Source organism: Prionailurus viverrinus, chromosome D4 (assembly GCF_022837055.1).
Source record: "Prionailurus viverrinus isolate Anna chromosome D4, UM_Priviv_1.0, whole genome shotgun sequence".
NCBI classification, from domain to species: Eukaryota; Metazoa; Chordata; class Mammalia; order Carnivora; family Felidae; genus Prionailurus; species Prionailurus viverrinus.
The window spans coordinates 57,657,265-57,672,006 of record NC_062573.1 but is presented as its reverse complement, the minus strand read 5'-3'; the positions used below and the strand labels follow the sequence as shown (position 1 = coordinate 57,672,006).

General features: G+C 39.6%; 1 protein-coding gene across 2 annotated transcripts in view; it reads right to left on the bottom strand.

Moving 5' to 3' along the window:
* The window catches only part of HSD17B3 (hydroxysteroid 17-beta dehydrogenase 3), a 47,510-nt gene extending 39,078 nt beyond the window's left edge, over nt 1–8,432 (bottom strand). For both annotated transcript variants that reach the window (XM_047828936.1, XM_047828935.1), the window contains exons 1-2: nt 8,250–8,432; nt 5,216–5,262 (exon numbers count right to left, since the gene is read on the bottom strand). In XM_047828936.1, coding sequence (XP_047684892.1) covers nt 5,216–5,262; nt 8,250–8,403 — 201 coding nt within the window. In that variant the 5' untranslated portion in view covers nt 8,404–8,432. The remainder of the gene's footprint in view (nt 1–5,215; nt 5,263–8,249) is intronic.
* Between the last annotated feature and the right edge of the window lie 6,310 nt (nt 8,433–14,742).

Below are 14,742 nucleotides of genomic sequence, written 5' to 3'. Positions count from 1 at the left end.
ATAAGAGACTCTTAAATACAGAGAACAAACTGAGGATGATGGAGGGAGGTGGGTGGGGGATGGGCCAAATAGGTGATGGGAATTAAGGAGGGCACTTGCTGCAATGAGCACTGGGTGTTATATGTAAGTGATGAGCCACTGGGTTCTACTCCTGAAACCAATATTACACTGTATGTAAACTGACTGCAATTTGAATAAAAAATTGGGAGAAAAAAGAGAGGGGGGGGAGGGAGATTTGAAAGTGCTCTGAAAGGAAGAAAGAAAGAAAGAAAGAAAGAAAGAAAGCCGGCTTTGTCAGTGATATCCCAGAGTTTTCTCTCTTCCTGTGGAAAACAACCCCCTCCCCCCCCCCCCACCTCCAACCCTCATTTTGAGCCTTGGAATCCATCAGAATGGTGGCCAAAGAATTAAGCACCTTTGTCTCACAATTCATTTCATCAGCCTCCTGAAGAGAACATTGTCCATTAAATGGAAAACAATTTGCATTTTTAGCACAAAGGATGCTTGCTTCCTGGTGGGCTTCCAGCCTCTCCAGAATTGTGCCATTTCTCTCAAGAGCCATAGACATTTTAAAGGTTCTATGTGAAGTGGGGTGGGCCAGGAGAGGGAGGGAGAGGGCAGAAAACACATATTTGTCTGGGACAGCATTGTTCCCTTTGTCCACTTGAGCAGGGCTCAATTTTATTTCCAGAATGTCCAGGCTGACAGGCTCCATATGTGGGTTTTGCCTCTTTCCCTTCAGGGAGGTAAGCCACAGAAGCCCTCCCTTTCCCAGAATGCACTGTGGCACCGTGCTAAAGAAGAAGGGCTGCTGCTGAGAAGAATGTGCCCCTTTCCTTCTTTATGTTAGGGCCTGCTTCAGGGAAGGTACTTGTTGCTGCTAATCTCTAACAGGTGGTGGGAACACAGAGAAAACAAGGCTTCCTCTGTATGGCAATGAATAAAAGAAATTCAGGTGCTTAAGGAGCAAAAATGGTGTGAAGACAGGGTGAAGCAGTGGCCTCAGAAGGGTGGAAGAGTGGACCCCTCTCCTGCTTCCTCCCCCTGCCCATCCCTCACCACAATTGTTTTCCATCTTGTTCCAGTACTGCTCAAGATTCCTTTAGCAGGAGGCAAAGCTTCTCTTGCCACACTAAATATAAATACAGATTAGGTTAAAATGTGATATAGAATAGGCTTCCAGGAAAATGGAGAAGTACTTTTCCCCACTCCTACCATGATATGCAATTAAATTATGCAACCTGGACATAATACATAAAATAAACATAAAAAGATTCCAAAAGATAGGGAGAAGATCAGCTAGGGGCCTCAAGACCCAAGAAATAAAACAGTGGTGAGTTCCTGGGTTTTCTTTTTGCCTCGCATATTCCAAACTTATTGGTGGAAAAATTGGCAATTCAGAAACACCACAGGTGCAGACCTAAAAAGTCCCAACAAAAGCCTGCTCTCTCTAACCAAAGGACCAGAAAAGGACCTGCCTTATTAAGGCACAAAACTTTAAAAAGAACAGCTTTACTCAAGTCAAACAGCTCAAAAAAAAAATATGTGGTCCCACCCCCACCCCCAAAGGCTGAGTCAGGAGCTGAGACTTCCACCCTGGTGAGACTGCTGGAACAAGTGTCCCCACCCCCTACCAGGCTGGCATCAGAGAAGGCTGAGTAGGGAGACAGGACATTCATCCCAGCCACCTCTTCCCATGTCAGCAGACCTGAACTCTACTTCCACCTGGCAGTGCCAAGGCCCTCCATCCCTTCTCTCCTCTCCCTTCCCAGGATAGTAAGAGAGGAAGCCTAGCAGAGGGCCAGGGCTTTCATTACCACCCCAGTGGTATTGAGGCCATCTCCTCCAATTACCATTGGCAGCCTCTTGGAGAGCAGGAAGGAGGCATTCTTGCCTCTCCCACCCAGAGTGGCCTAGTGGGGAGCCAGCACCCCCACCCCCACCCAGCAGTAACAAGGAGGCAGCACCCTCTAATGGAGGCCAAGTGCAAAGCCTGTGGGGCTTCTACCTTACCTGGTAGGAACATGTTGGCACCTCTCCTCCCCCTGCTGAAGCAGTGTTGGTATAGACCCCAAACAGATTTAAACAAGATTCAGAGTCTCATAACAAAATACCAAAAATGTCCACAATTCAAAAGTCAGTCATCATACCAAGAACCAGGAAGATCTCAGCTTGATGAAATAAAAACAATCAACAGATACTCACATCATGATGACACAGACATTAGAATTCTGACTAGGATTTTAAAGCAGCTATCATAAGAATGCTTTGACAAGCAATTACAAATACTTTTAAAACAAATGAGAAAAGAGAAAGTTTTCATAAAGATATAGAGGATATAAAGAAAAGCCAAATGGAAATTTTAAGGCTGAAAAATAAAATAAATGAAATTAAGAACTTGATAGATGGGCTCAGTAGCTGAATGGAAGGAACCAAGGAAAGAATCATGAACTTAAAGATAAAATAATAGAAATTACCCACTCTAAGCAACAGAGAAAAAAGTACAGTGAAGAAAAATGAACAGCATCTCAGAAACCCATTGGACTCTAAGAATCTAACATCCATGTGATTGAAGTCCCAGAAAAAGAGAAGAAACCTAGGCAGAAAAAAAATATTCAAAGAAATAGTGAGTGAATTCAAGAGTCTGAGTGAACCTCAAGCAAAATAAATGCAAAGAAATCCACTCCAAGAAACATCATAACTAAACTTCTGAAAACTAAAGACAAGGGAAGAAATCTTGAGAACAGTGAGTTAGAAAACCTTACTTATGGGGAAAAAACAATTCAAATTACACTCATTCACCAGAAACCAGATGGGTAAGAAGGAAGTGGCACAATATTTTTCGAGTGCTGAAAGCAAAGGACTATCAATCCTAAATCCTATACCCAGCAAAATTATCCTTCAGGAATGAAGGGGAAATCAAGACATTCTCTGATAAAGGAAAACAAAGAGACCTACCCTAAAAGAATAGCTAAACGTAGTTCTCTAAACAGAAAGGAAATGACTAAAGAAAGAATCTTGGAACACCAAGGGGAATGAAAAGACAATGGAAAGAGTAAAGCTATGGATAAGTACAATACAGTTTTCTTTTCAAAAAAAAGAAAAAAGTAATACATGGGAAAGGAGTCACAGTTTAAACATCTAATAATATAACGGCTAACATTAGAGAGCTTACTCTAGGCAAAACATTTTGTTCACCTTATCCCATTAAACCTTTCCAAAAGCCCCAGTGGAATTACCACCACCTCCAGTTTATTAATGTGGAAATTCTGCAGTAAGCATATGGAGTAGCATTTGAACACACAAATGTCTTGGGCTCTTAACCCTTGTGGTCAGTCTGCAGCATCTCAGACTCTGAACTGCTTTCCTTGGAGAATTTTAGCAGGAAGACATGAACAGGCTCTCTGGAAGACAAAAAGCCTGAATGAAGGAGAAGTAGGGATCCCAGAAATTGTTTAACACAGACTTAGGAAAAGAACAAAAGGAAACAAAGAAAAATATTCTACAAGAAAGAGAAAAGCAAGAATTAGTATGGAACAGAAACAATTTAGAACTTCAGAGGTATCTTTTGTGCTAGTAAAGACACAAAAGCCCAGAAAGGATGGGCAACTTGTCCAAAATCTCCAGTTAGTGCCACATTGAAGACAGGAACCCACAGCTCCTGACCTCCAGGCCATTGTTTTTGGAAACAGTAAAGAAATAAATGGCTAAGGAAGACATGGTCTCCTCTAAGTCGAAAGAAAGGTATCTGAGTCTTAAGACATCATGGAGACCATTAGGTCAGCATGAATTTGAGGAAAGAATCTGGAAAATCATGAAGAAAGCACCTGGATTTCAAAGCAATCCAGAAAACTGAGAGGTAAGGCCATGGATCTTTTGGATGAGGGATTAGGCCCTTTCCAGAAACCTGGTCAAAGGTAGGCAGTAGTTACATAACAGGTGATATAGTTCTAATGCAAATAGCTAGAAAAGCTTTCCTTCTGATTTTTGGGTAAGGAAGACACAAGGCTTTGGAAAGTGGTGGCTGATCGGTCTCTCCAAACTCCATACTCAAATATGACCACCCACCTACTGAGTGTTGGGCACTACCAGTCATCAGAAAGTTGCTATGTACAAATTAGGATAAGAGCAAAGAACCCTTTAGCTCAAAAAAGCAGAGTTGAAGCAGAATGTCAGTACCAAAGATATGATCATTGGAGGATAGGGGACAGACCTGAAAGAGTGCTAGAAGCTTTTTCAACTGGCATGATTTAGGTTTGTTGACATTTTAAAAGTTTCTATTAAGTGCCTCTGATACACGTTGTGCTGTCCATTTCACACAAGATGGTTAGGCGTCTATCAGGACACAGGCCTTTGGGGACCGGAAGACACATACGTACCGCACTGTTGTTGAATGTGGTTTTTGTAACTGAGTGCTTTTTGTTATATTTTTAAGATGTTATTGTTTTTTTTTCATCCTCATAATTTCCAGGATTCTTTCTGTTTCTTCCGTTGTATTTTACATTGTTCTAGGGGTCGGTGTAATAGTCATGATGAAGAAATGAAATAATAGGAATTCCAGAAAACAATATTTCATTAATAAAAATGTGGAATTTGTAAGAATAATAATCATAACAACAATGACAACATATGCTGTAAGTACATTTTTTAAAAGTATAACTACCCCTATATCTATCTGCAGATAAACAAGAAGCCTGAAAGGAAATACTCAGAGACACTAATCATATTCCAGTGACTCTCAGCCCTAACAGATCCTCTCTTTGTATAATATTTTATAATGTCCATTAATCTTCTAGAAATGAAAGTTATAGATAATATGTCCTTCCTACACAAATAATTTTTTAAAAATCAATATATGCCCCAGCTACAACATAAGGATAAGTAATAGGAAAGTAGCTCATAGTTTTAATTGTATTTGGGTATATAAATTCTTATGGTACAATTACACTAGAAACCAACAATGCCCCCATGAATTCCTAACACAACTCCTAAGGGGTGATACTGGCACCACTGAGTATCATAGTGTTTTTAAAAAAGGTATCCAGAGGGTGAGATTATGATTTTTAAATTTTCTTTTTTATCAAAAATATTTTCCTTCATAAATAAATGTCTATTGCTTTTGTAAGCAGAAAACTAGAGTTTGGGGTGAGGGGGTCACGTGATCATGATATGTTCAACTCAAGGGAAGGGGAAATTCTCCAGGAATACAACTTACCTCAAATGAATAAGCTTTCCCAATCCCATCTCCCGCTCCAGTGATCACTGCAAAAAGAAGAAATGGTTTTAAAGGACAGAATTAATCTTTAAAATGCTCTCTCTCACTGGCTACTTTTTTTTGCAGGCTTACTGCCTAAGGCACAGTATTTCAAAGCAGCGCCCTTTCACTCTACAGCACTACTCCACTCAACTCTGGAGCTTCCAGCCCCGACTCCCCTCACTAAACGTTCAAAATGAAGCTTTTTTTTTCTTGGAGGGGTTGGTGAGGCTGTGGAAGACACCCTCCAAAACGAAACAAAGAACCTCAGCCAGGGAACATTTCGCTCAGACCCTGAACAGTGTGCCCTATTATCTCTCTACCCACACACCCAACTATCACTGTAAGACATTTCAAGGTTCTTCCTAAAAGTGCAGTTCTTCCCTCTTGCCATCCCACCCCCCACAGGAAAACAGTACTCAAAGCCCATGGGAGATAAGGAACTGAACAAAGAGGAAAACACAGAAATGCAAAAAGAGGATGCGATGACATAAAGAGACCTGAAGACTCTGTATTCCCTGTATCTATTGATTAACATATAACAATCAAATGGACCTTCTAGTCCTTTTATGTCCAACATTACACACTTATTTCATGACTAAGCTCTAGGGTAAACCTCAGTCGAGTGCATGTCACGATTTCAAACTGTTCAGTATATACATATCTGCAATTCACCTTTGCACAACAATCGAAGAGTATGCTTTCCAAAAGTATGAAGAAAAGATACATTTAGTTTATTGAAAAGTAAGGACCAGCCAAGCTGTACAAGCTTCCAGAAACACATTGGCAGTGCATGCTCCTTTTCATAACTGCTAAAGGTTTAATCTGCTCACTTGGATACTTTAAGGTGAATCTATGCATATTACCTGCTCCTCTTGGTACAGGTGCTATGCTCAGGGTGAACTTCTGCTTCCCCTTCCTCACCGTTTTGGGAATCTTCAAAATCACCCAATACAAGGTCTGTACTATAGTTAAGATAATCACATCAATAAATGGCTGGTCTCTAGTGAGGGCTTACTTTCTGCCATGCACTGTTGCAAGTGTTTTAGATCCATTATCTCATTTAATATTCAAAACAAACTCATAATGCAGGGACCATTATTTTCCTTAGTTGATAGAGGAGAAAGCTGAGAGAAAGTAACTCAGTCAAGGTCACGTTGCTAAAAATGATGACAACAGGGTGTGAAACCTGCCTATCTGAATTTGGGGCCACAAGTCTATAAAGATACATCAGTGACATAATTTTCTAATCAGTCACAGAGTTCTGAAGAGTTGAAATTTTTGGTCTTTAGTCATTGGAGTTTCTTCTCATTCCCCTTCTTGCTCTTGTTCTGTCTTCTCTCCCAGATATCTGCCTATGCCCAAGGACATTTTACTCTTGCTAGTGATAACTCTATTCAATATTGACTCAAAGGACAGATTAAGATTATGAGTTTTTTAAGTTTATTTATTTTGAGAGAGACAGAGAGAGTGCAAGAGGCAGAGAGGCAGAGAGAGAGAGAGGGTCAGTGAGCAGAGGGTCACTGACAGGGTCAGGGAGCAGAGCCCGATGTGGGGCTCGATCTCACGAAATCATAAGATCATGACCTGAGGGACGCATAACTGACTGAGCCATCCAGGCACCCCAAGATTATGTTTTTTTTAAATGTGAACCAACAACTACTCTGGTCTCTGACCCCATGTGAACTTTCTTTGGAGTGTGTATTCTCAGAAGGGCTTGGCCCTGCATTGACGGGCAGCCATTGTGCAGAGTTCTAAGCACCACCCTACCCCCATCCACCTGCCAAGTGCGTGGGCATTGGGATCTGTGTGAAGTAGGACGTTTGGATCCAGAACACTCAAGTTCAAGCTATTTAGCAAGTTCTCTGGAGATAGCATACTGCCCCAAGAGCAAAGGAGTGTTCACCGACACACACACACACACACACACACACTCACACACACATTTCAAATATAACATGCAACAGTTAACCCATTTTTCATTCCAAACAATTTTCATATGGTAATTTTTTTATCTGTGTTGCTTAGGTTGTATGATTGTCAGCTTTAGCAAATAAAGATACAGCATGCCCAGCTAAATTTAAATTTCAGGTAAACAAAAAGTAATTTTTTAGTATATGTATGTCCCACATAATATTTGCGATGTCATATACTAAAAAATTATTCCTTGTTTATCTGAAATTCAAATTTAACTCAGTATCCTATATTTTATCTGGCAGCCCTATAAGGTTGTTTGTAATCTCTCCTATTTAGCCTAGCATGGTACTTTTAAAGCTGCTTAAATTCTTTTTTTTTTTTAAGTCACTAGATTTCTTGGATTTCTTCATGTAACCTTAGCACTTCATTCAAGGAGATGCTGAAACCACGCCTCCTGCTTTTCACCTTAAGCCCAGTCATGGGGCTGAAAGTCTGCGTGGTAGTTCCAGGAGGCAAATCCCATTAGTAGGCAGTGATTAATCTATTTGGGACACAAACCAGACCCAGATTCCATATCTAACCATCTCAAAAATGTGTCCCTATAGGGATCTTTGTTACTTTCATTTTGTAATACCTTTACTTCATGAAAAGGTTCAGAGAAATGTTTTTAAATAAAGTGAATTAAAATTATTTGTATTTCCGATTTTGAAACACCCTTCCACAAAGTGGCAGTACCCCAGGCCTTCAAAAATCTGTAGAAAAGGATGCAGAAATTTCTGTCAAATTTGTTATTTATATCACCAGAAACTCCAAAAAAGGAGCCAACCAACTAGTAAGGTTGAGAGGGCAAGCACAGAGGCAAGAATTGAGTGGCATTCTTCCAGCTAATTCTCCTCATGCCCCACATCTGGTTTTTTAAGGAATTCCAATTTCACTCCTGCTTTCCAGGCACCCAAATAAAAGTCACCCAAAGGCAGTATATCTTTGCTCTCAAAAGCAAAGATGCAGTTTATGTTTTGAAATGTAGATAATAATAAGCAGGAACAACAAGAAACAAGAGATGGAAAGCTGTTTTTACCTGCCCATTGTCCCATTGACTTCAAGAAAGACCTTGGCAAAACTTTCCAGAAGTGCAGAAAAATACATTTGGAGAATCTCACACACTTCACCAGGTACGCCAGGCATGCCAGCAGCCCTACAAAAATGAAGAACTGCTCCAGAGCTACCCCCATGACTGCACTGGACCAGCTTCAGACCTGGCCTGGCCCCTCCACAGCCCTCCGAGGGCGTGGCTGCTCCGGAGGCGTGTCAGTCACCCTTTGGAGTTACCAGCTGCATTCCACTGTGTGGAGACATTTAGATTAGAGTAACTTCTTTACACAATCCTCTGATTCACAGGCTTTGGAATAAAGTATTCTTTCTAATATTTTTGACAGCATTGTTGGGCTTTTGTGACCATGGGGGAGCTGGTGAAAAAGCAAAAGGACATGAAGAAAGATAAAGCCCAAAGAAAAATGGCCGCCCAGGTTCTCTCCCGGAATTTGGAAGCTAAAAAAGCATGCTAAGAAGGATACAGAATCCTGGAAGTCATGCATTTATTTATTCAACAAATATTTACTGACTGCCTACCAGGTAGCATTGCTGTTCAAGGTATTGGGAATACATAATAATAAACAAGACCATGTCACTGTTGTGGGGGAGCTGAGATTCTAGTAAGGGAGACAGATAATGTCAGATATCAGTGCCATGAATAAGTGCTATTGAGTGACCTGTTCAAGCGACTAGTGGACAATTACTTTAGAGAGTGTGTTCAGGAAGTGATCCTATGGAGAAGCAGCATTTAGAGCTGAAATTTGAATTAAGAGACAGAGCTAGCCCTATGAAGATGAGGTTCCCCATCCAGGCTGAAGGAACAGCTAGCACAAATGCCCTGAGAGAGATCCATGTATTTGAGGAATAAATAACACTACATAGCAGAAGGAATGGTCTGTAGAGAGCAGAGAAAGAGTCAAGTAAGGTGGAGGCCTAGGGAGGAGCCAGATCCTCTAGGTGAGGAGTTTGGACTTTAGTCTATAAGCAACAGGAAGCCAACGGAAGAGGCTCAGGCAATAGAGTCATATAACTTGAATCATGCTTTTGGAAGGTCAGTCTGGATGCTAACACATCATGACCTTTTGAGGGTGGGAATGGAGGGTGAGAAAGACAACCAAAGCAGGGGGAGTGAGGAGACAATGGCAGCCATCCAAGAAGACTGTCCCAAAGCTCAGACCTTGACCCTCTTCTCTTTCCTATCCATGCTCACTCATTTGGTGACATTACCTGACTTTTAAGTCAGCACTTTAAGTCAATTGCTTGACTTTAAGGACTTTAAGAACTCTATGTTGAGGACCTCCAAACGTATAATTTCAGGGGTAACCCAGGCTGGTCATCCAGACTTGCATATAACTGCCTACTTAACACCTTCATTTGAATGCCTAAAAAGCATCTCAAATTTAATGTATATAAAACTGGCTTCTAAGATTATCTCCAAATGTAAAAACTGCTCCTTTTTCAGACTTTCCTATCTCAGAGAATGGTAATTCTCATCTTCCAGCTATTCAGATTAGAAATCTTGGAGATATCCTTGACTCCTCTTTCTCTCACATACTGCAGCCAGTCTGTCTCCTATTGACGAAGACTGGATTTGTTTTCAGTTTTAGATTATGCTGAACAACACTGCTGTGGATATTCTTGTGTATCTACGTTATTATACATGTGGAAGTTCCTCCCTGTCACTGTCTCTGTCTATCTCTCTTTGTCATATGCATACACGCACACTCACACACATGATTTCTGGGTCCCATATGTTATATATATGTACAACTTCAATTCTACTAGTATATTGGTCAGATCCACTCAGAAGACACAAACCACACAGCAGTTTGAACAGGGACTATTAAATTATTAACTATTTATAGGGAATTAGCTACTAAAAGGTCACATAAAAGAACTCAAAGGAGTCTAGGGCTAAAAGAAAGTATCTAAGAAACAAACAAATGTGAACCCAAGGCTGGGTTTCAGACCTCACCGGAAAGAGTGTGATTGCAGCCAACTGGATGGTGAAGAAGTTCTCTGGGTTGCCTGAGACAGAGCCCTTCACAGTCAGGAGAATAAGATTGGTTGGCAGGGAATTGCTGTCTGGGACTGGAAATCCCCATGGAGATATTGACAAATGTGAGGGTGCTATAGAACTCACTGAAGTGAGCCCTACTGTGACTCAATTTAGGAATAATTGACATTTTTGCAATATTGAGTCTTTCAACTATAAACATGGTCTATGTCTCCTTTTAGGTCTTCTTATTGTCCTTCTTAATGTTGCTCAATAATTTTTTATAATTGCTCCTAAAATTCTTGCAATCGTAAAAGTTTATATTAAGACAAACATCAAAAACATACAAAAGTAGGAGACTAACTTAATGAACTCCCATTTACCCATACTTTATGAATAACTATAATATAACATAAGTAACTATAGCATATTAAATAAATGCCCTTTATTTACTGTGCTTTGTGTACCAGAAATTAACTGTCATTTCATTGGCCATTGTTACTTTGTATATACCCACTTTCCTTACCCTCCCCACTCCATGACAGCAAGGACTCTTTAAAAGAATAACATAAAAGTTGGGGTGCCTGGGTGGCTCAGTCGGTTAAGCATCTGACTTCAGCTCAGGTCATGATCTTGTGGTTTGTGAGTTCGAGCCCTGCGTCAGGCTCTGTGCTGACAGCTCAGAGCCTGAAGCTTGCTTCGAATTCTGTGTCTCCCCCTGCCTCTGCCCCTCCCATGCTCATGCTCTGTCTCTCTCTGTCTCTCAATAATAAATAAATTTAAAAAAAATTTAAAAAGAATAACATAAAAGCAATATTGTTGTTACAACTGAACAATTAATAGTAATACTCTGGCACTATCAAATATTCAGTCAATACTTAGACATCTCTGATTGTTCATTCATATTTTTAAGTTGACTTTTGAATCAGGATTTTTCTTAAAGGCCTACACTTTACATTAAGTTGATGTGTTTCCTATAGGTAGTCTCTCCCACTCTTCTTAAAAAATTCTTGGGGTGGGGCACCTGGGAGGCTCAGTTGGTTAAGCATCCGACTTTGGCTCAGGTCATGATCTCATGGTCTGTGGGTTTGAGCCCCGCGTCAGGCTCTGTGCTGACAGCTCGGAGCCTGGAGCCTGTTTCAGATTCTGTATCTCCCTCTTTCTCTGACCTTCCCCTGTTCATGCTCTCTCTCTCTCTCCCTGTCTCAAAAATAAATAAATGTTAAAAAAAATTTTTTTTAATTCTTGGGACACCTGGTGGCTCAGTTGGTTAAGTGTCTGACTTCGGCTCAGGTCATGTTTCCCCAGTTTGTGGGTTTGAGCCCCATGGCTCTGTGCTGACAGCTCAGAGCCTGGAGCCTGCTTCAGATTCTGTGTCTCCCTCTCTTTCTGCTCCTCCCCTCCTCACACTCTGACTCTGTCTCTGTCTCTGTCTCTCTCCCTCTCTCTCAAGAATAAACATTAACAACAATTTTTAAATTATTTTACTAGCATTTACTTGTTAAAGAAATTAATTTTATTTCATAGATTATTTCACATTTTGAATTTTGCTGATTACTCTCTATGGCGTCACTTAAACATGTTCCTCTGTCCCCTATATTTCCTCTAAACTATTAGAACTAGAGCAAGGACAGCAAACTGTTTCTTTAAGAGGATAGATAGTAAAGATTTTCAGGTTAGTGGGCTGAAGGGTCTCTGTTGCAAACAAAGACCCTGGCCATCGTGGTTCAAAAGCAGTCACAGGTATTTAGTCACAAATACAATAACTATATGAATGGGTGGATCTCAAGGGTATTATGCTAAATGAAATAAGTCAGAAAACAAAAGACAAATACTGTAATATCTCTCTTACATGTGTGAATATAAATACATGTTTATAATTTATATATAAATAATGCATTAGTAATTAAATAATATGTGAAATATATACCTATATATACACACTAAGCCCATAGATGTAAAGAACAGATTGATGGCTGCCAGAAGTAGGGATTGAGGGATGGAAGAGATAGATAAAGTGTTTTTGTTTTTGTTTAGTTTAAATAACTTAAACCTTTTTAAAAAGAAAGTAAGAAAGGGGTTGAGGAGAGAGATGTGCAAGAATCATGTATAATCAAAATGTTCCCACCTTCTCTGAACTTCAGAAGTTATAAATGCCTAAATAACATAGTCTAAGTCTCTATTCTACTGCCATCAAGGAGTTCAGTATTTTATTTTATTTTTTTTCAATATATTAAATTTATTGTCAAATTGGTTTCCATACAACACTGAGTGCTCATCCCAAAAGATGCCCTCTTCAATGCCCATCACCTCCCCTCCCCTCCCTCCCACCCCCCATCAACCCTCAGTTTGTTCTCAGTTTTTAAGAGTCTCTTATGCTTTGGCTCTAGGAGTTCAGCATTTTATTAGGTTTTTCCTCCTCAAGTAATATTTGGGTACCCCTAAAGAAACTGTTCCCCAAATCATCTCCTTCCAGCCAGGCAATTCTATAGTCTCTGGGTCAGGACAATGCTCCTCTTCTGCTGGTCACTCCTTGCCATCCTGTTGCTTATCCAGGCTGTTGTCTCTCTGCTTCTTCCCAAGGGCAAATAAAAACATTTCATTATAAAACAGCTTAAATCTACATTTAAGGGGGAAAAAATAATGCTGTAGATCAATAATTCAGCTAGCTATATTCAATTTTTATTCCAAAACAGAATATTTAACATCTCAGTCTAAAGCATTTGCATATATATATATATATATACATACACACACACATACATACATACATACATACATACATACATACATATATGAATTTAATGGGAGTCAGAAGTGGTAGATGCATTAGCATTACCAAAAGATTCATCAAAATGTTGCTTCTGGAATTAAAGAACAGTCTGCACCCTAAAATACAACCTTCAAAATGACAGTTCATTGTAACCCTCCAAATGACAGTATTCCAACTTGAAAAAATTTAAGACCTTGTCTCTACCAGCTATAGAGGTGGAAATGTAGACTTTGTTAATCAAAGAGAAATTTGGTAATAAGTGATGTGATCCCTGGATTTTGTTTACATGTACAGAAACAGTTATCATCAGCTTGGCCAAGCTGGAGCCAAACATATACTGAAAGAGCAGTCTAAAAGGTCCTTGGCAGAGAAACTGTGTGCTAATCTGATGACTGAAACTTCCTACCTTGAGTTAAAATGTCCATACCACCCAAATTAATCTACTGATTAATACCTGCAGCATTTTTCACAGAACCAGAACAAATAAAACTAAAATTTGTGTGGAATCACAAAAGAACCTGAATAGCCAAGGCAATCTTGAGAAAGAAGAACAGAACTGAAGTTATCACAATTTCAGACTTCAAACTATACTACAAAGCTGTAGTAATCAAAACAATATGATACTGGAACATAGATCAATGGAAGAAAACAGAGAGGCCAGAAATAAACCAACACTTATATGGTCAATTAGACTATGACAAAGGAGGCAAGAATATGCAATGGGGAAAGATAGTCTCTTCAATAAATGGTGTTGGTAAAACTGAATAGCTACATGCAAAAGAATGATACTAGACTATTTTCTTACACCACATACAAAAATACCTAAATGTGACATCTAAATGTGAGACTTGAAACCATAAAACTCCTAGAAGGAAACATAGGCAGTCATCTTTTGGACAGCAGCTGTAGCAACATTTTCTGGATATGTTTACTCAGGTAGAGAAACAAAAGCAATAAACTATTTGGACTACACCAACATAAAAAGCTTTTGCACACCAAAGGAAACCATCAACAAAATGAAAAGGCAGCCTAATGAATGAGAGAAGATATTTGAAAATGATATATCCAAAAGAGGTTAATATCCAAATAATATAAAGAACTTATATAACTCAACACCAAAAAAACAAATAATCCAATTTAAAAATGGGCAGAGGACCTGAATAAACATTTTTCCAAAGAAGACATACAAATGGCCAACAGACATGTGAAAAGACGCTCAACATCACTAATCATCAGGGAAATGCAAATCAAAACCACAATAAGATATCAGCTCACACCTGTCAGAATGGTTAAAATCAGAGAGGAAATAACATATGTTGGCAAGGATGTGGAGAAAAAGGAATCCTCATGTTCCATTGGTAGGAATATAAATTGGTACAACCACTATGGAAGACAGTATGGAAGACCCTCAAAAAATTAAATATAGAATTACCATATGATCCAATAATTTCATTAGGTATTTACCCTCCCCCCCCCAAAAAAAACACTAATTCAAAAAGATACATGCACCCTTATGTTTATTGCAGCCTTCTTTAAAATAGCCAAGATATGGAAGAAACCTGTGTTCATCAATAAATGAATGTATAAAGAAGATGTGAGACACACACACACACACACACACACACACACACACACACGGTGGAATAATACACAGCCATGAAAAAGAATGAGATCTTGTGCTACCTGGGTGGCTCAGTCAGTTAAGCAACT